Source organism: Astyanax mexicanus, chromosome 8, assembly GCF_023375975.1.
Source record: "Astyanax mexicanus isolate ESR-SI-001 chromosome 8, AstMex3_surface, whole genome shotgun sequence".
NCBI lineage: Eukaryota > Metazoa > Chordata > Actinopteri > Characiformes > Acestrorhamphidae > Astyanax > Astyanax mexicanus.
This window is the reverse complement of record NC_064415.1, coordinates 7,011,645-7,036,205: the sequence shown is the minus strand read 5'-3', so window position 1 is coordinate 7,036,205 and position 24,561 is coordinate 7,011,645. Positions and strand designations below refer to the sequence as shown.

General features: G+C 36.0%; 1 protein-coding gene across 1 annotated transcript; it reads right to left on the bottom strand.

The window, feature by feature from the left end:
• Positions 1–3,016: 3,016 nt before the first annotated feature.
• Positions 3,017–23,519, bottom strand: LOC103032533 (NACHT, LRR and PYD domains-containing protein 12). The gene is made up of 21 exons (XM_049482101.1): positions 23,024–23,519; positions 22,019–22,096; positions 21,293–21,370; positions 19,927–20,037; positions 18,497–18,595; positions 17,617–17,718; positions 16,671–16,784; positions 15,468–15,584; positions 14,992–15,108; positions 14,359–14,466; positions 13,896–14,009; positions 11,269–13,257; positions 9,842–10,015; positions 9,580–9,753; positions 9,111–9,284; positions 7,740–7,913; positions 6,733–6,906; positions 6,375–6,548; positions 6,121–6,294; positions 5,303–5,349; positions 3,017–4,213 (listed from the first exon to the last, which is right to left on the bottom strand). Exons 1-21 carry the CDS (start codon positions 23,068–23,070, stop codon positions 3,669–3,671), a joined length of 4,884 nt encoding a protein of 1,627 aa, XP_049338058.1. The 5' UTR covers positions 23,071–23,519; the 3' UTR covers positions 3,017–3,668.
• Positions 23,520–24,561: the final 1,042 nt, after the last annotated feature.

Below are 24,561 nucleotides of genomic sequence, written 5' to 3'. Positions count from 1 at the left end.
CTATGAACTAAGTAAGAATTGATTAATACTTTAGCTTAAAGGATAATATTAATGCACACAGAACTGAATGTATTTCATAACTGGAAAACCAAGAGAGAGTGCTGTAATAGGGCACATTCTCTACTCCTATACTCTACTCTCCCACTCACTATACTCATTAATTGGTGCTGGGCGGTATTTTGCAAGATTCTGACAGTTTCACGGTATATCACGCTATTTTTGTATTACTATAATTTATTTATAGTTTTTTTTTCCATGACTGGGCTTTTATATAGGTTTGTGATTTACTGTACTGTTAGGGGTATATATTATATAAAACACTAAGTCTTTAAATTAAGGCTTTGATTACTATTGGATTTACTTTGTCACACAAAATTACACAATATATGAATAAATCAGATTTTATTCACAGAAAAAAGGCTGAAGAATATAAACAATAGACCTTAAAAAGAGACACGCCAAACACATCGTTTACAAAACTAAATATTTAAAATAGTTTTATAAACACTATAAATTAACCTAAATACTTAATGTTTATTCAAAAGACATATTTCTCAAATGTAAGACAAAAGTTTAATATCAATTTTACAGTGTATTATTATTGAAGCCTTTAGAGGCATTAAAGTATTTAAGCAGATTATCACAATTCTCTTGGTTCTCCAGTTAACAAATATATTCAGTTCAGTGTGCATTAATATTATCCTTTAAGCTAAATTATTAATATATTTAAACAGGGCTATAGTTACTCCTACTGTAAGGAGCAGCAGCAGAAGTTCTATAAGTTCTGTTCCAATTTCTCTCCAGGCAGGACGGAGCATTTGGCTCCACTGAGCTGTGTTAGCTTTTTATGCTAACTGGCTAGCATTATCTAGCGAGCTGTGTGCTTTTTTTTGGCGGTGCTGTTCTACACAGTGCTCTGCAGCGCCTCTAGTGGTGTGGCGGTATGTGAAAAATGCATATAGTTTCTAAATTCCCCTCCAGATTACCGCATGAACCGTATACAGCCCAGCACTAATACTCACTATTACCTACACCACACTAGTAACCTCCTCCAATCAATAGCTGAGGTGCTAATGCTGTTAATATTCCAATCAGCAACATTTGACACAAACACAAAACACCCAACATTCCCATAAGTAAAATTTTACACAGAGAAAGACTTTCGGTCAACAAACAAATGCTAAGGCTTTTTTTTTAAGCTAACGTTACTATCCTAGCCCTGTACAGCTTGTGTCTTTTAGCTAGGAAAAAGCGAGTTTGTGATGAGGTAGAAAGCAGTTTCTGAGTTACAAAACTAAATTTTCAACCATGAAATGGATAATGTTGGACAAATCACTTGTTGTACCAAATTTATACAATGATTGTGTGTTTTTATCCATATTCATGGATAAAAATAAAATATTTATAGATTACTAGCACTTTAAGAGGGCTACTTTTGTAAACTATCTCTGTACACAACACAAATACTGCTAAAACAAACATTAATAATAATACTTAATACTCAATGACAACAAAACAGAATAAAATTGCTTAGTATTTAAACATAGTATGAAATAAACAATAAATAAACGACCTGCTTGAATATACAGACAAAACACATAAATAAATAAACAAATTGTTCAAATGCACAAACCTTAAGGCCAGATGTACCATGAAGATGCGACAAAAAGCACTAAAATTGTTTTGTTTTGTATTCTTAAGCTGAGTTAAGAATTACCTACTTATTACGAACATGAGAAGAGTACATGTGTAAGCCTAAAAGGGCCGTAGTTGTCTTATGAAAGGCATATAATCATAGTGATGAAGAAAATGGATTAGCCTGCATGGACTATACAACATTTTTATCCTGTCTGATGCTACAATAATACTACCGTATTTTTTGCACTATAAGGCACACTGAATTATAAGGCGCATTATGCGACACTAGCAAGGAACAGGGGTGTTGCCATGTTTTCCTCCTTTCTTGTAATGCTAGGCTAATTTAGGTAAACAAAACTGTAATTCTTAACAAAAAAAAAAACATTTTCTTTTAAAGTCAAACGAGCACTGGATGTTAATCTACACCGATTTCTCTCCTGAAAACTGTTTATTTAGGTGAGAAAAGCGCTTCAATTTATTTACAGTAAGCTTAGATTTGCAGATTTCCTCTAAGGCTGGGTGCAGCAATATTATCATTATCAGCTAATCACTAGCGCCTGAAAGCACTACACAGAGGAACACTGAGTGTACCGGTAAGCTAGGTCAATATAAGCTAGCGATTTGTTCCACGTAGCTTGTTTTAACGTGGTAAGCACGCAGGCTACAGCCCAAGATAGTCCCCTATGAATGGTTAAAGAGCCAATGCTTAGCTTGATTAGCGGGTAATGCTAATGTTGCTCCAGCAGTGCTAGTTCGGATTAGCAGCAGGCTACAGGTCAATAATACTTAACTCTGAACGGCAAAAGAGCTAGTGCGGTTAGCAGGTAATGCTAATGCTGCTCCAGCAGTGCTAGCCGGGGTTAGCAGCAGGCTACAGGCTAAAAAAAAATACTCATATAATGCTAATGCTAATACTGCTTCAGATTTAAATCTCAGTGCTGGAGAACTAAACTGAAACTCTTGTATAACTCTGTACTTCAGCAGAGTGGCTTTCCTGCTCCTTAATACCTGACAGGTACAATTCATACAAAAGGAGCACCGATCATAAAGTGCACTGACGATTTTGGGGAAAATTAAAAGATTTTATGTGCAGCTTATAGTGCAACAAATACGGTAAACATCTGTCCTGAACTCACTCCTATCTTAGTAATTTATGGTTATCTCTCCCATTAGTCACAGTTCTACATTATTTCACTACTATGGTGTTTTTATGCTACATCCTAGTGCTCATTAAAAGTTTGTATACCATATGGGTGCTAAAATGTTGCAACATGACATCAATGACATTAAATACCTCCAAATGAAAGTACAGTACAGTACAGTATCAGTCAAAAGTTTGGACACACCTCTACAATCTCATTCGGTGTGTTTTCTTTCGTTTTATGTTTTTTTTACATTGTAAATTTTATATTAAAGACTATATTAAAGCTCCACAGGAACACATGCTGAATTATTCTGTAAACAAAAAATGTTAAACAAACCAGAATCTGTTTTTGTTCTTTAGATTCTTCTAAGTATCACATTTATCTTTGAGTTCAGATCTGCAGACTCTTGGTGAGATTTTAATCTCAGTGTCTTCATGAGGGAGAGTCACCTGGAATAGTTTTCGCAGTGTCTTGAAGGAAGGAGTTCCTGGAGGTGCTGAACAATAGTTGCTGCTTTTCCTTCACGCTGTGAAGCTCCAGCTCATCCCAATTAAATCACCTCAAATCACAATCTCAGTTCATCAGGTTTAGATCAGTGGATAAATGTGGAGGATAAACACTTTGTTTACTGTTAACTGCGTAATTTTATATGTGTCTCTTAATTGTTTTTATTTCTTTAATATTAATCTACAATGTAGAAAATAAATTACATGAATAAATAAAGAAGAACACTAAATGAGAAGGTGTGTCCAAACCTTTGTATGGTACTGCAGGTGTGCATGGTTTAAAGAGAATAATTTAATTAGATAATAACTTGAATTGAACTGAACCATCATATCATCTCCTCGTATGAGAAGAGCTCTACGTTACAGGAGGTTTTTCTGTCTAACCAATACGAACTGAGGAGTCGAAACCAATCCAGAACCCTGCGTACAGAGGCTCACTGAACTTAGAGTAGTACGTGTGCATGTGGGTGAGTGTGTTTGTATCAGGCGAGATTAAGTAGAAGGACAGAATTCCTGCTGCCCAGTCCAGAAACATCCCGACTCTGCTGGAGCTGAAGGCAGGGGCTGGAATATCGATGATTTTCTTCTTGTGCCAGACGGAGTAGCTGTTTGTTCCGGCTGAATTAGTGCAGTAGAGTCTCCAGGACTTTTCGTTATACCCAAACCGACAGTCATCGCCACCTCCTTTCCGGCTGATGCCTTTATAAGTCACTGCTACAGCGAAACCCCGCCCACCTGATTCAGCCTCCCAATAACAGCGCCCACACATCGGCTCCTTACAAAGCACCTGCAGCCAGACGTCAAATCTGTCTGGATGATCAGGATACTCCTGCTGCTCTCTCACCGACATCACCTTCTTGTTCCCCTCAGACAGAGCCAGGTCTTGTTGGACTGTGTTTGGGTCCAGTGTGAGCTCACAGGCATCTGTAGTTAAACAAAAAAATCTGTTTGTTCATTACTTTAAAATGTTCTGCATTGCAGATTAATACTAAACTTGTCCGAACTATGTAAAAAAATGTTGAACAAACCAGAATATGTTTTATATTTTAGATTCTTCAAAGTAGCACCTCTTTCTTAGCCAGAAATAGCTTTGCACATCTTTTAGATTTATGAAATAGAGTCACCTGTAATTCAGGCTTTCAGATAACAGCTGTGCTGAACTCATCAAGAGTTAATTACTTGAATTCCTTGTCTCTTAATAAAGTGTTTGAGAGCATCAGTTAAAGTAAAGTAGTGAAGAGGTAGAGTTACAGGTATACAGTGAATAGTGAATATTTGAGTAATGTTCTAATCCATATTACATATTATGGCAAGAACTACTCAACTCAATGAAGAAAAAATAACTTTTAGAGGAAATAAGGGTCAATAAATCCAAAAAGCAGAATTTTAAGAACTTTAAAAGTATCTTTAAGTGTGCTCACCACACTTAAAAACGTATGATGAAACTGGCACTTATCAGGACCTCCCTAGGAAAGGAAGAGCAAGAGTTTTCTCTGTTTCTCTGTACAGGATAAGTTCATTAGAGTTACCAGTCTCAGAAACCAAGCATTTTAACATTTTTAAGTTACTACATGATTCCCTATTTGTTCCTTCATAGTCTGGATCACTTAAGTATTCATTTACAATGTAGGGGAAAAAAATTAAAGCATTGCATAATACTTGACTTAACATGTTCAGCTTTTTGCTTTTCCATTAGGTAAATTTGGGATCTGGTACCTGGAACTGAGTACTTTTTTGTACCTGCTCTCACGTAGCTTTAAAAAGTCGAGAAGGGCCAATCTACGAGAGCAAAAAGCCACAAACTAAGAATCTAGAACATCATCTCTTCAGCAGCACTCTACATGGTGGCTGTTATCACTCTAAAAGGGTAGATTTTGGTGGGATTCAAAGTACGAAGTAGTGGAAAACAAACCAGGTTCCACAAAATTAGAAAAAAAGTGTAGGTGCCATACATTTAGAAAGGTCCATATGTGTATATGTATAGTGTAGGTGGATTAAAATCACTAAACTTACATTTTCTTAGACCTGAGTTGATCCTGATGCTCCCTGCATGCTCCAACCTGAAAAAAGATAAGGTAGAATGAAATGAACATATAAATCAACTGAGCTGCCCAATCTGACATTTTTAACTAAATCTTAAAGGGGCAATGCACAAAATTGTATGAGTATGTAATGTGTTGTCCAGCGCCTTCATGTTCATTTGTGTTCATTTACTTTTGTCATGTTTTATATCACAGCCTGTACCCATTCAGCTGGCATTTTTATTGTTTATTGATGGTTAAATCAACATCATATTAACATTAAATCAATGTTGAATCATGTTTTCATTTTAAAGGAGAACCATGAACCATAGACTATGTTATCTTTTCATTGTACATTTAAAATACTACTTTAAAATAGGGTTCTTTGATGCTTTAGTAAAGACACTGGTTTAGTAGGAGTGTTTGTAAGGTATAGTAGTTCTATTTAAATTCCATCAACACTCAAAGTAAAAACATCTGCCACTGAAAAGTAACAAGACACAAGGTTTATTCATGAATTTTACTTTCTAGTTTGTTGTTTTATATTTTTCACACAAATTAACATGTTTTTAATGTTGTCTGATGATTAATAAATTGACATAAAATGCTCATAAAATGTTAATTCTCATGATCATACTTATAAGGCAAAGACATTGGTTCCTGTCTTACACCTTGTGCAAGGCACATTGTAATGCTCATTGCTACCTTACATCATGCCAACATTAAAAGCCTTAGTTTACATACTTTTACCTACAGAGTAATAAATGTGAATATTCACAGACATATTCACACAGACAGAAATATACACACCTGAGAGTTTCCAGTTTGCATTGTGGATCCTCCAATCTAGAAGAGAGCAGCCTCACTCCTGAATCTCCAGGGTGGTTGTAGGTAAGGTCAAGCTCTTTCAGATGTGAGGGATTTGACCTCAGAGCGGATGCTAGAGAAGAACATCCCTTTTCTGTGATTAAAGAACCAGACAACCTGCAGAAAAGATGGACACAAGCTTTAATAAAAAGATATTATGGCAGACACCTGACCAAAACAACCATCTGAAAGCTCACCTGAGAATCTCCAGCTTACAGTGTGAACTTCTGAGTCCTGGACAAAGCAGCTCCACCCCTGAATCCTGCAGGTCATTGGTACTGATGTCCAGTTCCTTCAGGGTAGAGTTTTCTGACTGTAGCGCTAATGTGAGTGTCTTGCAAGAATCCTCAGTGAGATTACAGCCAGCTAGTCTGCACAAATGTGAAAAAGTATTGAAGGTTACTAATGGTCAAAAGTTTTAGAACACTCTTTTTTCTCTAAAAAGAGACTAAAGACTGAATACTGAAACTTAATTTTAGTATTGTAATATATATATATATTTATACACAGCTACACACATGCAGAATGTCCAGGGCAAAATACACATATGCATACCTTAATATCTCAATTTTACACTGTGGATCCTCCAGTAGAGAAGAGAGGAGCTTGACTCCTGAGTCTCCTGGTTGATTGTAGGTCAGATCTAGCTCTTTCAAGTATGAGGGGTTTGAATGTAGAGCTGAAGCCAGAGAAGAACAGCCTTTCTCTGTGATCAAACAACCAGACAGTCTACAGGAAAAAGACAAAAAGGTAATTTTAGAAAGATTAGCTTATGAGAAATAAATAAAAAAAGAATAGGCCACAAGGTCGCCTTCCAAAACACTGATATGTTGTAGAGAGACAAAATAGCATTTGTTAATGAAGTGTACACTTTAAAAGTATAGGTGATACAAACCCTTTTTATCTGCAGTAAATGAAGTTATATACATTCTAAAAAAATGGTTGGAATTTGAGACTTTACTCCAGAACACTTGAAGAATCTGACTGTCCATTCTCTACTCCACTTAATCATTTGAGATCAGTAATAGTAATAAACACAATTTATTAAATTAAAAAAGACATAACAATTTGTAACGTACGTTCTATTACAATTACAATTAGAATTGACACACATTTCTCTAACATTAAAACATTTTGTGTTATGCTTGAATTGAAAAACTAAAGACATTTGACAATTTGATATTTCACAACATTGTTTCTGCCTATTAAAGGGTTAATGAAAGTGTACAGGAAGTATGTCTGTGAACACCTTACTGTGAAAAGCTTCTTTGCACTTTTTGCAAACAAAAACAGGAAATAAAAGTAAACATCTAAAGCACTGAAACAGCCACTATACAGAATCACCTCCTCTCTGCACTTTAGCCCCTAGCAAAATACACAATTTTGCTAGTTGACACCACTGACGACCACAAAAGGCAAACACTTTTCAACTCTGAGACAGTGGATGTGTGCTCATCTTCGGGGTTGAGCTTAATGCTTTATTTACACTCCTTTGCCTGTTTTCCACATATACAACTGAAAACAAATGGGGGACACAACATAGTCTCAAAGTGAAAGCTTACCTGAGTGTCTCCAGTTCACACTGTGAACTCTTCAGTCCAGCAGAGAGCATCTCCACTCCTGAATCCAGCAGCTCATTGTTACTAAGATCCAGTTCTTTTAGGGGAGTGTTCGCTGATTTCAGAGAAGAACAGAGAATTTCACAGGAGCTGATGGATAGCGTGCAGCCAGCTAGCCTGCAAAGAGTAAATGGAATAATACTTAATACAGTTAGATGTCAACAACCAAACGTGACCAAATACCACAGTAAAAGTGACAAAAAGTGAGCAATTTAGGGCAACATTATGTAGCGGTACAATCATGCTGATGCTCCACTGACTGCAATAGTGACTTTATAGGGATATTTCTAACTGCCAGTTTTTCCAGATTGAGTTGTTGCATGCAGTCAGTAGAAAAGAGGCAAACTCAGACATGCCAAAGGCAGGGTTGGGAAGAGGCTTGTAAGTGTCCTTAAGTACATAGTAACAGTGATCTACACTCTGTTTACTCTGTCTTGGAAACAGTTACCTTAACCCTCCTGTTATGTTACAGGTCTAATCAACCCATTTTAAAGTTTGAAGATCTAGGAAAAATAGTTAAAAGTATTTTTTCAGTATGAAACTTCTTTTGCTTGCCCTAATAAGTGTAATCAAGATATAACATGAACCATGATCCACATATTTGCAACCACCCCTGCAAAAAAAAAAAAACTCAAACAAAATTGCAATGTTATGTTTCAACGTTATGTAAAACTATTGTGTTTTATATGTTTATATAGAAACACCATTGCACTAAATATTGATAGAGTAATTAGCAATGAGTATGTAATGAAATATAATGAAATATTCACACTGCTTGTTAGGACTTTTTTGGTTTCAGACATCTTTTGGATAATTAAACATTGGACCTAGTACACCATTGCTGTTCCTGACAAATGAACAAAACACCTCAGGTTTAATTTCTCTTGTACAGTGATTTCCAACCCTTGTTCTGGTGTTTAGGTGTTTATGTTAAGCTGCTCATATAACACTACATCCAGCTAATCAGGCTATTGACAACATTTGATTAATTAGCATTTGACAATGTGCATCACGAGAACAGATCCACATTCCACATTCTGTTACTATGAAATCTCACGCAGTTGCATTGTTTGAACACCAAAGGAATTATGAATCAGAATTATGCTGGTGCAGGCTGTAGAAACATTGGGCGTAAGCAAAGGGTGGAGGACATGTCAATTATTAAGCAAATCACACAACCGCTTTTTGATGTCAGTCCCTTTTTTTAAGCCAATCAGCAGCCAAAGTTAGCTGTCCATCATTTTGTTGCTGCTTCCTAAAGGGGTTTGTTATGGATATCTTGTGTATAAAAGGTGAAATAAACAAAAAGCTCACCTGAGAATCTCAATTTTACAGTTTGAACTTTTCAATCCAGCAGAGAGCTTCTCTAGTCCTTCATCCTGCAGAATGTTGTCACTGAGGTCCAGGATCTTCAGGCTGGAGTTTTCTGATTGCAGAGCTGATGTTAGTATTTCACATGACTTTGTGGTAAGATTGCAGCCAGCCAGTCTACAAAGGTAAAAGTCAGTGGACATTAGTGTAAAAAATATACTTTACTCTTTAAATATATGAGATGAGGTTTAGATGTTTTGGATTTTTTACATAACTAAAAAAAACTTTTTTTATTTGTAGATGTGCCAAATATTATGGTTACAATAATAATTGTTAATGATAATAATTGAACCATTTAACCTTATAAGCAGCATTTATATTACACAAGGTTCATTATAAATGCCTACTTCTTTGGATCATTAAATCCTTGGATCTCTTGGATAATTCATGCATACATTTACAGTAAGATCACCTGAGAATCTCCAGTTTACAGTTAGAACTTTTTAGTCCATCAGAGAACAGCTCCACTCCTGAGTCCTGGAGAAGGTTGTAACCAAGGTCCAGCTCTTTTAGGGTGCAGTTTGCTGTTTTCAAAACAGAGCTTAGAGTTTCACTGGAGTTTTTGGTGAGATTACAGCCTGCCAATCTGCAAAGGTACAGGAAAAAACATTGAATAATGATCATTATACTCAACTATTTGTAGCATTTTTACTATTCACTTGGGAATAGTTCACCTGAGAATCTGCAGTTTACAGTTAGAACTTTTCAGTCCAGCAGAGAGCAGCTCCACCCCTGTGTCCTGCAGGATGTTGTTACTGACGTCCAGTTCTTTTAGTGGACAATTTGCTGATTGAAGAGCTGATGTAAGCATTTCACAAAGGTCAGTGGACAGATTACAGCTAGCCAGTCTGCAGAAACAGAGAATGTGGTATTAGCATCAACTAAGCTGATGTTACCAATTGCATAGACATTAATATTCACCTAAAACCTGTATTCTAGAACAGTGTTATCCAGTGACGTGCAGACGCTATGGCCCAATGTGCTTGGGCAATTGCCCTTTTGCCGTCCTTGGCTGATACTGCCCTTCCGAGGGAGGGGAAAAAAATAACATAGGTAAATATGATTTCATATTTCAACAAGATTTTCTTTATAATTCGTAATTTTGATTGAAGTTTCGTAAAAGTCTCTTTCTTCAGGTTAGAGCAACTGCCCTTCAAGATTCCTGTGCACATCACTGGTGTTATCCATGTTGAATATGGATGTAATTTCTGCCATCGCTTGTCTGTTAACAAAGACAATTTCAGCTCATTACTACTATACAAAATCATTACCACCCACTGTGCTATCCACTGTGAGTGATAATGTCTTCAATGTGGATCATAATTCATGTCATCTTGCCATTAGCTCGCTGGCCACTGTTTAGACTAACTGACAAGGTAACACCTCGCAACTTATACAGGCGTGGGCATTATCAAGCTTTTCAATAAGGTAACACTTTAGGATTACATTTACATCATTTATTGCTATACCATGACATTTTATATCACTGTTCAAATGAAGAGTGTTTTATTAATTGTCTGGTCCAGTTAGACCACTTTTGTTAGATGTATTATGATAAAGCAGTGGTTCTCATCTCTGGTCCTTCTCCTACTACCTCGCATGTTTTGGGTGCTTCCTTGCTCTATAACACCTGATTCAAAAGATTAGCTTGTTATCAAAAGTCAAAAATCTAAATTTAAGTATTTAAGTTCAGGGACTCCAATCTTTATAAAAAATATTTTTTTCGGTAGAAAAATGACAAAGAAAGTTAAGTAAAAATCCTTTATCCTTAATATATAGAGATATTCCAGCAAGCGTAAGCTTGACAGATATTATGTCATTCATTATTCAAGCTTGAGGACTGGTCTGGCATAGCACATTCACATGACTGACAAAGCTGAGTGGTGGATTAGCAATTTTGACACTTTGCAATTCTAAGTAAGACATTTTTAACCAATTGTTATGTTTAACCTATGATGAAAAAGTGGTCTAAAACAGGGTTTTTCGCATCAAAACATTCTTACCTAAGTCAAGCATATCAATTTATTTGATAGGCCATACTGACTGTGTTTTATTTATTTACTTTAACTATTAAGCATTGATATGTATACTAAACACTTACAGAGCCTTTCTGCAGTTGCTTACAGCTGGGATCAGTCTCCTATAACCTTCCTCTGTCGTGTTGTATTTCTTCAGGTCAAACTCCTCTAGAACTTCCTCTGACATACGTAGCATGCAGGCTAATGCTGCACACTGTCCAGGAGAGAGCTTCTTCTCTGAGTGTTTCTCTGAGCTGAGATACTCCTGGATCTCTCTGGACAAGGACTGGTCATGCATCTCAGTCAGGCAGAGGAACAGATTGATGGACCTGTCAATTGAAAGACACCGCCTTTCCTTCATCTTCTCCATCATCATGTTCAGGATCTTCATCATCACTGAAATCCGCTCCAGTTCCAGCTCATCCTCTCCTTTGATTTGCTTGTGAATGTAAGTTATGATCTGGTTGATGCTGTTTGAGCTGGTTTGAGTGTGTGTCAGTAGGCCTTGTAGAAGTCTCTGATTGGACTCCAGCGAGATGCCAAGCAGGAAACGAAGGAAAAGGTCCAGGCCTCCATTCTGACTCCTTAAGGCTTTACGGACCGCTCCTTCAAGCAACTCTTCCAGGGTTACGTTGTCGCACCAGTCCTGGTATGGAGGTTTAAAAAAACGGAGCGTCTCCATGTTCTGGATGGAAAAGCAGTAGAACACGTAGAATGCAGCCAGGAACTCTTGAAAACTCAGATGAACGAAGCAGTAGACCTTCCTTGAGTAGAGCACAGACTCCTCCTTGAAGATCTGAGTGCAAATTCCAGAGTAAACCGATGCCTCTGTGACATCGATTCCACATTCATTTAGGTCTTCTTCATAAAACATGACATTACCTTTCGTTAGCTGTTTGAAAGCAAGTTCGGATAGTTTCAATATCATGATTCTGTTGGGTTTGAGTTGTTCTTTTAGGTCTTGGGTTTTGTAGTCTCCATATTTTTGGTTTTTCATGCTTGTCTGAATGAGCAAAAAGTGAATGTACATCTCGGTCAAGGTTGTGGGAATGTCTTTTGCATCTGTATCTTCTAAGATCTTCTGAAGAACTGTGGCAGAGATCCAGCAGAAAACTGGTATGTGGCACATGATGTAGAGGCTCTTTGCTTGTTTAATGTGTGAGATGATTTTGATGGCTTGATCGTGATCGCTTATCCTTTTTTGAAAGTACTCCTCCTTCTGTGGATCATTGAATCCTTGAATTTCTGTCATACGATCAATAAGCTGAGGTGGGATTTGATTGGCCGCTGCTGGCCGAGAGGTTATCCAGATAAGAGCAGAAGGAAGCAGCTCACCTTTGATGAGGTTTGTCATCAACACACCTACTGATGATACTGTAGTTGCGTCAGATACTTTCTCACACTGTGAGAAGTTCATTGGAATTCTGCTCTCATCCAAGCCATCAAAAATGAACACGGCTTTAGACATGCTGTATATCTTTGCGTCCAGATCTTTGAGCTCAGGATGGAAGTTGCACAGAAGAGTATGAAGGTTATATCGGCCATCTTTAATCAAGTTCAGTTCTCGGAATGGAAGCACAAACATGGTATCTACATTCAGATTGGCTTCTCCTTCAGCCCAGTCCAGTACGAACTTCTGAATAGATACGGTTTTCCCAATGCCAGCGATGCCTTTGGTCATCACTGTCCTTATTTCCTTGCATTCTTTCATCCCATCCTCAAGACCTGCATTAAGCGAAGATTTGAAAACATAATTGCAGTTGATTGCAGTGTCTTGTAAGCGCTGCTTTCCTGGTCTTTTCTCCATCTGAAGAACCTCATGCTCCTCGTTTACTCCTTCACTCTCCCCCTCGATGATGTAGAGCTGTGTGTAGATCCTGTTCAGGAGGGTTTTATTGCTTTGGGTTTGGACAACCTCGAATACGCTCTCACACTTTTTCTTCATTTGCTGTTTGTGTCTTTCAAAAACTCTGTGCAGGACATCTTCTTCAGGTTGGTTGAGCTCCTGCTGGAATCCGCTAATCCCATCCACCACTGTAGGTGGCTGTACCTCAGTTTTGGTGGACTGCTGCCTAATAGTGAACAAATAAAGTGATATAAACATTAGTAGCAGTTATTAGAAATGGTAGAGGCATTAATTGCATCTTGTGATCACTGATTAATAACTAGATAAGATAAGATAAGATAAGATATACTTTTTGTCCTGGACCTTGCTTATTTGCTTGTTGTGCATATTTTCCCTTACCCAATACAGACTATATTACACTCTTCCATACCTATACCTTACTTATATTTCACATTCTATCAAACAAAACCATAAGCGGTATTGCAAAAAGACTAGAGGATCACCAACGCAAACTGAAGCAACAGATTCAGAGCTTCTGTCTCTGACTTTTTCTACTAGGTGGATCTACAGCTAGGTAGGTGTTTAAAAACTCCAGCATCACTGCAGTGCTAAGAATAATGACCACTAACCCAAATAACAGTAGCTGTTCTACGGTGGTTTATCCTGTGGGCTCCTGACCATTGAAGAACAGGGTGAAAGGAGGATAATAATAAAGTATACAGAGAAACATATACAGGACTGCAGTCTGTTATTATTTAAGAGCTACAAAGTGTTCTCAGTGGAGCTGGTAAGATGGACAGTAAGTGTAGAAACAAGGAGATATAGAGTCATAATATGGTGAAATACTAAATGAGTTTAACTTACTTTGGGTCGAATGGTTTGGTTCCTCTACTGAACTCAGGAAGATGCTCCATGGACTGGTCACTCTTCATAGATATACAGCTGGGTGCTGCAGAAGAAACTCTGTGGGTCTGAACACTGGAGAAATTGAACATAGTCATTACTTTATCATTTTTTGTTTAATGCTAGTTTTATCTTTAACGAACATCAAACAAGTTTTTTTCCTTTAATTTAAGTCAATTCAATTTTATTTATATACAGCTTTTTGCAACAAATGTTGTCACAAAGCAGCTTTACAGAAATATAGGTACAGTCACCACAGTAATAGTCACAACAGTGCCGAGGAAAAACTCATAATAAGAGGAAGAACCATTGGAAGGAACCAAGACAGTTTTTCTATAGTGTTGTAAAAATGTGAATTATGTTTGCCTATCAGCCAGACAAAAACTAAACAACTCACAAGAAGTTACTAATTCATTTAACTCACGTAGGCTGAGCTCCCTTGCTGAATTCAGGAAGATGCTCCATGGAATGGTCACTCTTCATAGATACACAGCTGGATGCTGCAGAAGAAACTCTCTGAAAAGTCTGAAAACTGGAGACATCAAAAACAATCATTACTGAATACTAAAATCAGTTATTCCCAAATTAGGATGACTACAAGTATTTCATAATGGTGTTGTGAATCGTATTGTTTAAACAGTATGATGTTATATAACATTCCCTCAGCAGATATATAGCTAATAATGCTAAGTAGGATAGACAGATAAATGGTCACCAAACAAAGGTATTGCATAACAGTTCCCAAATAATCAAAGTCATTACAAAATACAACTATTACTAAACTAAAAGAAAGCATAAATGGTGCCTCTTCGAATGGATAACGCTTTAGAGATAGAAGAAGGACTCAATATTATATAAGGATATATATAATATATATATATATATATAAGATATATAAGAATAGTATTTTCCATGGGGCCCCATAATTGGAAACTCAGTGTGTTTCAATGTGATGTAAAATAACAGGGTGGTAAACAAGCTTGTAAACCAATTACAAAGCAAATATCAGTCACATACTTAAAATGTATAACAACTTTATAATAAGAGTTTAGCTCACTTTGGTTTATTGGACAGAGCTCCCTTGCTGAATTCAGGAAGATGCTCCATGGACTGATCACTCTTCATAGATACACAGCTAGGGGCTGCAGATGATGCTGTCTGAAAAGCCTGAAAACTGGAGACATCAAACACAATAGTGGTGCTGTGAATTGGATTGTTTATATGATGTTATGAAACATTCCCTCATCTGATATTCAGCTAATAATGATAGGTAGGATAGACTGACAGATGGACACCAAACAAAGGTATTGCATAACAGTTCCCAAATAAGTCTTAGTCATTATGAAATAAAATTATTACTGAAATAAAAGAAAACATAAAAATGGCCTATCCAAATGGACAACCCCTAGAGATGGAGATAGGGCTGTTTCAGTGTGAGGTAAAATAACAGGGTGGTAAATATGCTTGTAAACCAATTACTAAGCAAATATCTAAGTCATATACAAACAACTTTATAATATGAGTTTAGCTCACTTTGGGTTAATGGAACGAGTTCCCTTGCTGAATTCAGGAAGATGCTCCATGGACTGATCACTCTTCATAGATACACAACTGGGTGCTGCAGAAGAAGCTCTCTGAAAAGTCTGAAAACTGGAGACATGAATAAAACTATTACGATATCATCACCACAATACATTGCCCATGATATTGATATCACGGTATTGTGAGACAATTCCGTGCAATATTTGATGCCATCTGTGTTACTGAAGAGGATAAATTAGGATAAGCAAAGAGATAACAAAGAGGATTGTCAGGGCCAGACAAGGAGGAGACTTGTGCAGATATGATAAAAATATTTTATTAAAAGATTCAGCAGGGGTAGTCAAAACAAGCCAGGTCAATACCAGAGAAACAATGAGCGGGGAAACCATACCATAAACGGGAGACAGTCCAGAGTTCATACACGAGCAGGGAGTATCACAGAGTAGGCAGAAATCCAAGTGAGAAACAGTCCAGGTCATACACAGAATATCCAATACACGGGCAAGGCAAAAATCAAAGTCGGAAAAACACGGAAAAGGATCATACACGAAAATAACAATCAGGCAATGGAAACGCTTTGTAATGCAGGGTAGAACCAATACAATTACTCGGCGAGGAGTGAGCGTGGTCTATTTATACTGAATGGTAATCAATACTCAGGACTTCCTGTGATCGGGAGTGTGTGTGATGTCATGGTGAGGTGCGTTCTGGGTATTGTAGTTGGAAGCTTGGAAATCGCAGGTAGAGCTGAGTGAGGGGAACACAGGTGTGCTTTCAGCACCAGACATGACAAGGATAAGCAAATACCAAGACTTATGCATTTTTTGTTGTTTCAGTTTCACAGAATTTGACAAGCAATATTCTTCATTGCAAGTTTACCCTATTCATTTGATTATAGTGCCACCATTTGGAGTAATAAAGCAGTAACTTCAGTAAGTCTAATTCAGGGAGAATCTTAGGGAGTTTAGAGTGTCTATGTATTAATGAAAATATCCATATTTGATGCCATGTCCTAATATATCATAATATTAATATTGGCATATATGGTGGCATATATCTATCACACAATGTCTGCTAAAGCCAATTGGATGCCTAGAAGACAGCAACACTATTAATATATTGTCATTTACTCACTATTTATACACCAGACTACTTAAAATACTAAATAAGTGCATCTAAAAAAGCATAACTTACTTTTGGTTAAAGGGCTTATCTCCTCTGCTGAATTCAGGAAGATGCTCCATGGACCGGTCGCTCTTCATAGATATACAGCTTAGGGCTGCTGAAGAAGCTGTCTGAGTCTGAAAACTTAATATCATATTTATTATATTAAATAAAATCATTATTGTTCACCATTTAAACATAAAAAGGAGGAACACGACGAAAAATGTGGTCTGAAAAATCTGGTAAGAGATTGTAAAAGTCAGGAAAATTCAGTCTAGTTAACTATTAACAGCATGGAGCAATATAAAATAAAGAAACATATAAAATTAAAGATTTTTATTTTTTTATTATTAATTCAGCAACATTGTTTTTTTTTTCAAACCGAAAACAAATAATATGCACATTTAATTGCAGGTTTTCATTATTTCATTATACCACTGCATAAACGAAACAGCCTAAATGTATTTTTGCCTTGTTTTCCACTGAACATCCCAACAGACAAACAAACAGCAAAGCACAATACAGTGTTTCTACTATATTTCTGTAGTGATTACAAAATACTGCAGATGACTTTTATTTTGAAACAAGTGATGCAGACACAGCAGCAGAACTGCACTGCCCTGAAGTTTAGTTTTGCCACAATAGCTAACAGCCGAGTTAAAGCAAGTGTGTAACACTGCAGGCCTGTTTTTCCGAGCTGGATTATTTGCTGAATTGATGAGTTTGGCTGTTTTTTGCTTTTTTTTTTGTCTTAAAATCCAGTGTCACAGCTGCTGAAAACAAGCCTAATGATTAAGTAAACACTGCAATATGACCTAACATAAATGTGTCATTGTTCAGTATAATTTATTACACCAATTTTGTACAAATATTTGTGCATCCCTAGTTATAATATTAGCGGTAAGAAGCATCAGTTGATTTTTACATGTGATGTTTCTTTCTGCTATTTTTCAACACTGTGGGAAGGTTAACTCACCTTAATTCAGAGGACACGTCACCGTCACTGAATATAGGAGGCTCCAATTTAGACGAGTTGCTCTTTATAGACACACAGCTGGGTGATGAACTTCTCTTTGACCTATAGGAATATATTATAACACTCTTAGGTACTGAAATGTCACCTTCCTCTTATTACTTAATCAATCAATCCATCAATCAATCAATCAATCAACCTTTATTTTAACTCGGAAGTACATTGAAAGCAACCCTCATTTTCAATGTAGCCAAGCATTTACAAATACCGGCATTGACATAATAAAGAAAATAATAACTACATTTAACCATTTTAAAATAAGAACTTGCTTTAATTAAGACATTGAGATCAAAAGATAATAAGATTAATACAAAAAAAATTAAATTAAGGTAAAACTAACATTTGCATAGCATAATAATAATACAAATAAATGAATAAAAAAACAATAATAATAAAAATATTAATGTATTAATAATAATATTAATAAAAAAAGAAAAAAGAAGTAATTAATCAAAATAAGGTAAAAAGCAATAATATGAAACAATTTAAAAAATAATAATCAAAAAATAATAATTAAAAAATATATAATAATTAAAAAATAAAATAAATTAAATTAAATAATTAAGGAATAAAAAGGAAATAAAGAACTAAGAGAAGAACTAAAATAAGAAATAAAATTAAGAATAAGTATGACTACGTAAAACAGGTACAAGCTGTCTGTTTTAATCATAAAGGATAAACAAATTATTAATTATCCTCAACCAACAGGTACTGTTGGTTAAAATCCCTGTCAGAGGGAGTCAGAGTTTATTTGCACGATATTTATATATATATATGAGATACCTGTACATACAGTCTATCATAATGTGAGGTAATGACTTACTTTGGTTCACAGGGCTCATATCCAGAAGACTCCACAGTGGACCAATCACGCTTCACAGACACACCATGAGCTGAAGATGCTGCTCTCTGGGTCTGTAAACTACAGGCATAGAAAATTACATACATAGAAAAACATTATAAAAGTAAGTAAACTTTAGCTCAGTAGTTGAATCTCTTTCTATCTTAAAGTATTGTTTAATTGTAATTTATCTATCTATCCATCCACCCATCCACCTATACATCCATGCATACATAAATACAGCTCTGGAAAAAATAAGAGACTACTTAAAAATTATGAGTTTCTTTGATTTTACCAAATAGAAAACCTCTGGAATATAATCAAGAGGAAGATGGATGATCACAAGGAGTAGCATAAAGTTATCCAAAAGCAGTGTGTAAGACTGGTGGAGGAGAACACGATGCCAAGATGCATGAAAACTGTAATTAAAAACCAGGGTTATTCCACCAAATATTGATTTCTGAACTCTTAAAACTTTATAAATATAAACATATAAATTGTTTTCTTTGCATTATTTAAGGTCTGAAAGCTCTGCATCTTTTTTGTTATTTCAGCAATTTCTCATTTTCTGTAAATAAATGCTCTAAATGACAATATATTTATCTAGAATTTGGGAGAAATGTTGTCTGTAGTTTATAGAATAAAACAATAATGTTTATTTTCCTCAAACATAAACCTATAAAAAGCAAAATCAGGGAAACTGATTCAGAAAAGTTTCTAGAGCTGTCTATTATGGAAGCAAGTAAACTTTAGCTCAGTAGTTTAATCTTTTTCAAGCTGAACTATTTTTATAATTGTTTTATTAAATGAAAATAGAAAAGCATAGAAAAGTGCTAAGTGGTGTCTATGGTGTTGCTAGGATGTTTTGCTTTGATGCTGCTGCATGGTTCCTATGGTATACAAGGTGGTTTCTTGGGTGTTGTTACTAAATAAGTGTTGCTAAAATGTTGTTGCTTATTAGTGGAAATTATGTAAATGGCTAGATGGCTGCTATGGTATCACAGTTGGTTTCTGGGGTGTTGTTAAATTGATTTAAAACTAGTGGTAAAGTGTTGATAGGTTGTTGCTAGAAGGTGGTTGCTATATCCAAGATGGTTGCTATGGTGTTAAGTGGTTAAAAGACGGGTGATAAAGTATCACAATGGTGTTGCTATGGTGTTACTATGGTGTTGCTAGGTGGTTGCTAATATGATACAATGTATGTAATATATACACAGTCCAGTCAGAATGTTATAACCAACCCATGTTTCTACACTCACTGTCCATTTGATCAGCTCCACTGAGTGAGGAGAATAAATTAAACTGTAGATATAAAAAAGAAAATTCCTAGAAATTAATTAATTATGTATTTAGAAAGGCTCAGGTGTGGAAAAAGCTTATTTTTAAGATAGCACTAAATGTTAAAGACTCACTGTGGTTCTGAGGATGATTCTCTGTTGAGTTCTGGAGGAGGCGCTATAGACGGATCACTGTTTAAACTCTTACAGCTGGATTCTGGAGATGCCACTCCTGTGGTCTGCTGACTGGAGACATTACAAACAAAGCAAAGTCAAAACAAAGTCAGTAAACTGGCATTCTTTGTGCTTATTTGGCATGGTAATTGTTTTAATGAATTAATTACACTATTATTAAATACCATTAATTTTGCACTATAAGGCACACTTCAAATTCGTACAATTTCTTATGAATTGATTCTACCAGTCAGGAATTTAGGAGCAGTAAAGTACTAAGCACTAAGTACAGAGTTATACAGGAATTTCAGTTTAGTTCTCCAGCGCCAAGACTGAAGCAGTATTAGCATTAGCCGCTAACTGCACTAAGCCCTAGCCCTTTCACCATTCAGAGGTGAGTATTATCAGCCTGCAGCCTGCTGCTGACCCCAGCTAGCACTGCTGGAGTAGCATTAGCTGCTAACCGCGCTAAGTGCTAGCTCTTTTACCATTCAGAGGCGAGTATATAGAACTGTAGTCTGCATGTTTACCATGTTAAAACAAGCTAAGTGGGACAAACCACTAGTAAATAAGGAGCAATAAAGCCACTCACTGAACAAGTAAGTAAGTAATTTTTATTGAGTATTATCAACCTGTAGCCTGCTGCTAACCCTGGCTAGCACTGCTGAAGAAGCATTAGCAATTAGCCCCTAACTGTGCTAATTGCTAACTCGTTCAAAACAAGCTCTGTGGGACGAACCGCTAGCTAATATCGACCTGGCTTACCAGAACACTCAGGGTTCCTCAGTGTAGCGCTGTCAGTCGGCATTAGCTGCTAACCGCTAGCAATTATCAGCTAATAATAATATGCTGCACCCGGCCTTAGTGGAAATCTGGAAATCTAAGCTTACTGTAAATAGACGGAAGCGTTTTACTCACTCAAATATTTTTTTTTTTAGGAGAGAAATCTGTGTAGATTAACATCCAGCACTTGTTTGACTTAAAAAAAAAAAATAATAAATATATATATATATATATATATATTTTTTTTTTTTTTAAGAATTAAAGTTTTGTTTACTTGACTTAGCTTAGCTTTACAGATCTTGTCACCCAGCGGTGAGATCTGCTGAATTACAAGGAAACATGTTCCTTACTAGTGTCGCATAATGCGCCTTATAATCCAGTGCACCTTATAGTGCAAAAAACACAGTAATTATAAGTACTTCACACCTTATTACAAGCTCATCTGAGTAAAACAAGGTCATTTATAACCCTTGGGTAAACTGGAACACTCTACATTAAATAGATATAATAATTTATTTGTGGTGACAAAACTGCCACACATTACCTGTTACTTATGGCATCTCCAGCACACTCATCCAATGTGTCTGTAAACATGGCTGACAGGCCTCTGGGAGTCAGTGTGCTGTAAACAGAAAAACACAAAACATCAGAAATGTTTATTTACGGAAAATGTCCTGTTCTATTTTCTCCTGAAAAAAGGCCTTTGCATTATTTATTATATTTTCACCATGCACTCCACTGCTGTAACAAAAAAAGTCATGATTCTGAAATTGGTAAAGAGAAGAATATACCTACATGTCAATGAAAATTATAATCTAGAACTGTTTTGGAGCATTTCTATTTATATATCAAAAAATATAATAATGGGGGAAAAAGTGAAAAATAAATAAAATTTGATATACAATACCTTTTTTTGTGTGTGACAGCAAAAATGTATTTTACTATACTAATAAATTACTTTATACAAGTCTAAGTACTTAAAATTCTGAAATACTTACAAATTTGAGACGTTACATCAACACATTAATATTTAATGTCAGATACACGATTTACTTTCAAACTAAAAATCAAACCAATCACATTTGACCAGACACAAAAATACGTCTCTTTAGAAAAAGTATGAACATGGGACAGAAATAAAAAAATAAATAAATACAGTATCTCTTACATGTAATTAGGCTTTTACTTAAATGCAGACAGTATAATCCCAGATATAAATCTGCAGTATTAGTTACACCACTGTTCACACAGTAGATATCGAACCTGTTACCTGCTGTTAATGTCATCTGTATCACACTCTTCCAACAGTTCTCCAAGCATGGCTGAAACTCCTTCATGAGTCACTGTGCTGTTTGAACAAAGGTGTGAAAGTATTAATATTCATTACTCAGGTATAAGTATAGATAAAAGTCCTATAGTGCACTACCTCCCCCTCCCCAAAACACATTTTACTAAAAGCTATAATGACTATAATGTTAAAATATTTTTGATAATATAATTTGGGATTTTGCACTTGGCTGTTCCCTGTTTCAGCTGCATATATGCTGATTGTAAATGAATGTATTTTAGTAGAATAAAGTAAATATATTAAAGAAGTTTAGTTGGACTGGAGTTTGTCTGGAGTTCTCTTGAGTCTCTGCACGGATCATCTTCATACTAGACTACATACGTCTGCTATGTTCTTGCTGGAGTGAGTGTGTGTGTGGTGTGTGCAGGTGTGATGGATCACAGTATAAACCAATAGGGAGTTTCACTCTATCTGGATGGAGAGATTTATCTGGATAGGGGTTTTATTGAACGATGAGAAGCCAGAATAAAAATGAGCTGAAATGTAATAGGAGTAACGAGGCTGTTTTTAAAATGTAAGGAGTAGAAAATGATGTCATTTAATAAATAAAATAATCAACACATTAGTCGACTACCAAAATAATCATTAGTTGTATCCTTAACAGACAGCATGCAGATTAACCCATGTCTCATACCGGCCTGTATAGAGAAAATTTTCTCAGTTATGTCTTGTGTTAAGTGTTCAGTATTTCACTGTACTGTACAACCCTGTATTAGTATTATGACAATAAAGCTTAATTTTATTTAATTGAGTTAAACTGATATCTACAAATCCCAGACACGGACGGCTGTAACATCAAATAAGATCAAACACGTGTCCTCCTAATGACAGAATCAGATCCTAGATGACTGCACCACCTGTGAGATGCATCATATCTTATTTCTAATCACTTCATTTTTTGTTATCCAGTAAACCAGATCTACTTACTTTGGGTCAGCTGTTCCTCCATCCCTGCTGGAGTTATGCAGCTCCATTATAAAGAAAACACCTGGAGATGTTTCTCTAAGGAAGAATGAGGGTGAGTTCAGATTAAGTGGAAAATCAAGTAAACTATATGAGTAAATATCGGTTTGTTTGTTTGTTTGTATAAACAAATGTAATGTAGAAATAGAATTCTTCTTTATTTCTCTTTCTCTCTTACTTTATCTCCATCTCTCTTTGTCTCTCTTTCAGTATTTCTCTTTTTGTCTAACTCACCCTCTCTATTCATGTCTCTCATTCCCACTTTCTCTGTTCCCCTCTCTCTATCTCTCTCTTTCTCTTTTTCGCTATCTCTCTCTAAAACTTCTCTTTCTCTCTATCCATTTCTCCCTCTCCATCTCTCGGCTCTTTCTCTCCTTTTCTCTCTCAGGGATCAAAGGAGATTTATTAGTATGACTGTAATGACTTTGCTAAAACATTACAATAATAACAATAACAAAATTACTATAAAATAACAAAATACTTACAAAATAAGTGACGATACTGAATAACAATATCAATTAAAATACTCTTAGGCGGTGACACACTAATATATACTGATATGTTATATACATGTCTGTTATATAATGGCCTGATGTATATAAAACTCTCTCTCTTTCTCTCTCTTGTTTGTTTTTGTAGAGTTCTCCCATTTTACCTAAATTTGCCCCTTTTTAAACTAAAACCAGTCAGTACTGATCAATGAATCCACACACTAATTCTATTGTATTTCTCAGGCTGTACTGTATATAATATCCTCAGTAGAGAATAAGATAGTAAATTCCCCTCTATAACTATATAGCTCTACAACTCTATAACTCTATATTGTACAACTCTATATAATATATAATACTCAAATGCTCTACCTCTAGTCTCTGCGCTGCTGTCCATTCATTATTAATGACAACCTTATACTCACCTTCTGCTACCAGCTGCACTGCTGTGCCAACCACACACTGCCCAGTTCACTGCTCACACTGCCCAGTTCACTGCTCATTGCACTTGTTAATTACAGTTCCCAGTACAGTCTAATTACAGTCTAATTACAGTGTACACTAACCCCAAGCAGATGTACAGCAGCGGAATGAAGGTGTGCAGCTCTGCAGCAGGTATTAAACCCCTCTTCTGCTCTTCCGAACCGCCATCCGGGTACTCTTACTTTCGGTTTAGCCTCAGTGAGGAAGCTGCTGCTCTTCAGGAAAGCCAGTCGAGGATCCGGTCTCAAAAAGGGGCGGGATTTTGACATCTGTAGGCAATTATAAGCCTTCAGTCCCAGAGTGGGCGGGTCTATCGCAGAAGTAACCAATGAAAAGGTGTTGTGGTGTAGGCAACCAATCAAATTTTGTTTTCTTAGAACATACAACAGATAAAGTAAAATACGTAAATTAGAATTAGATATACGTATATAAAATTATTAATTATAAAAATAATAAAAAAAACTGTCATTATTTAATTGATTGTTACAATAGTGTAACTTGCAATTAATTATAAAAATATAAAAATAT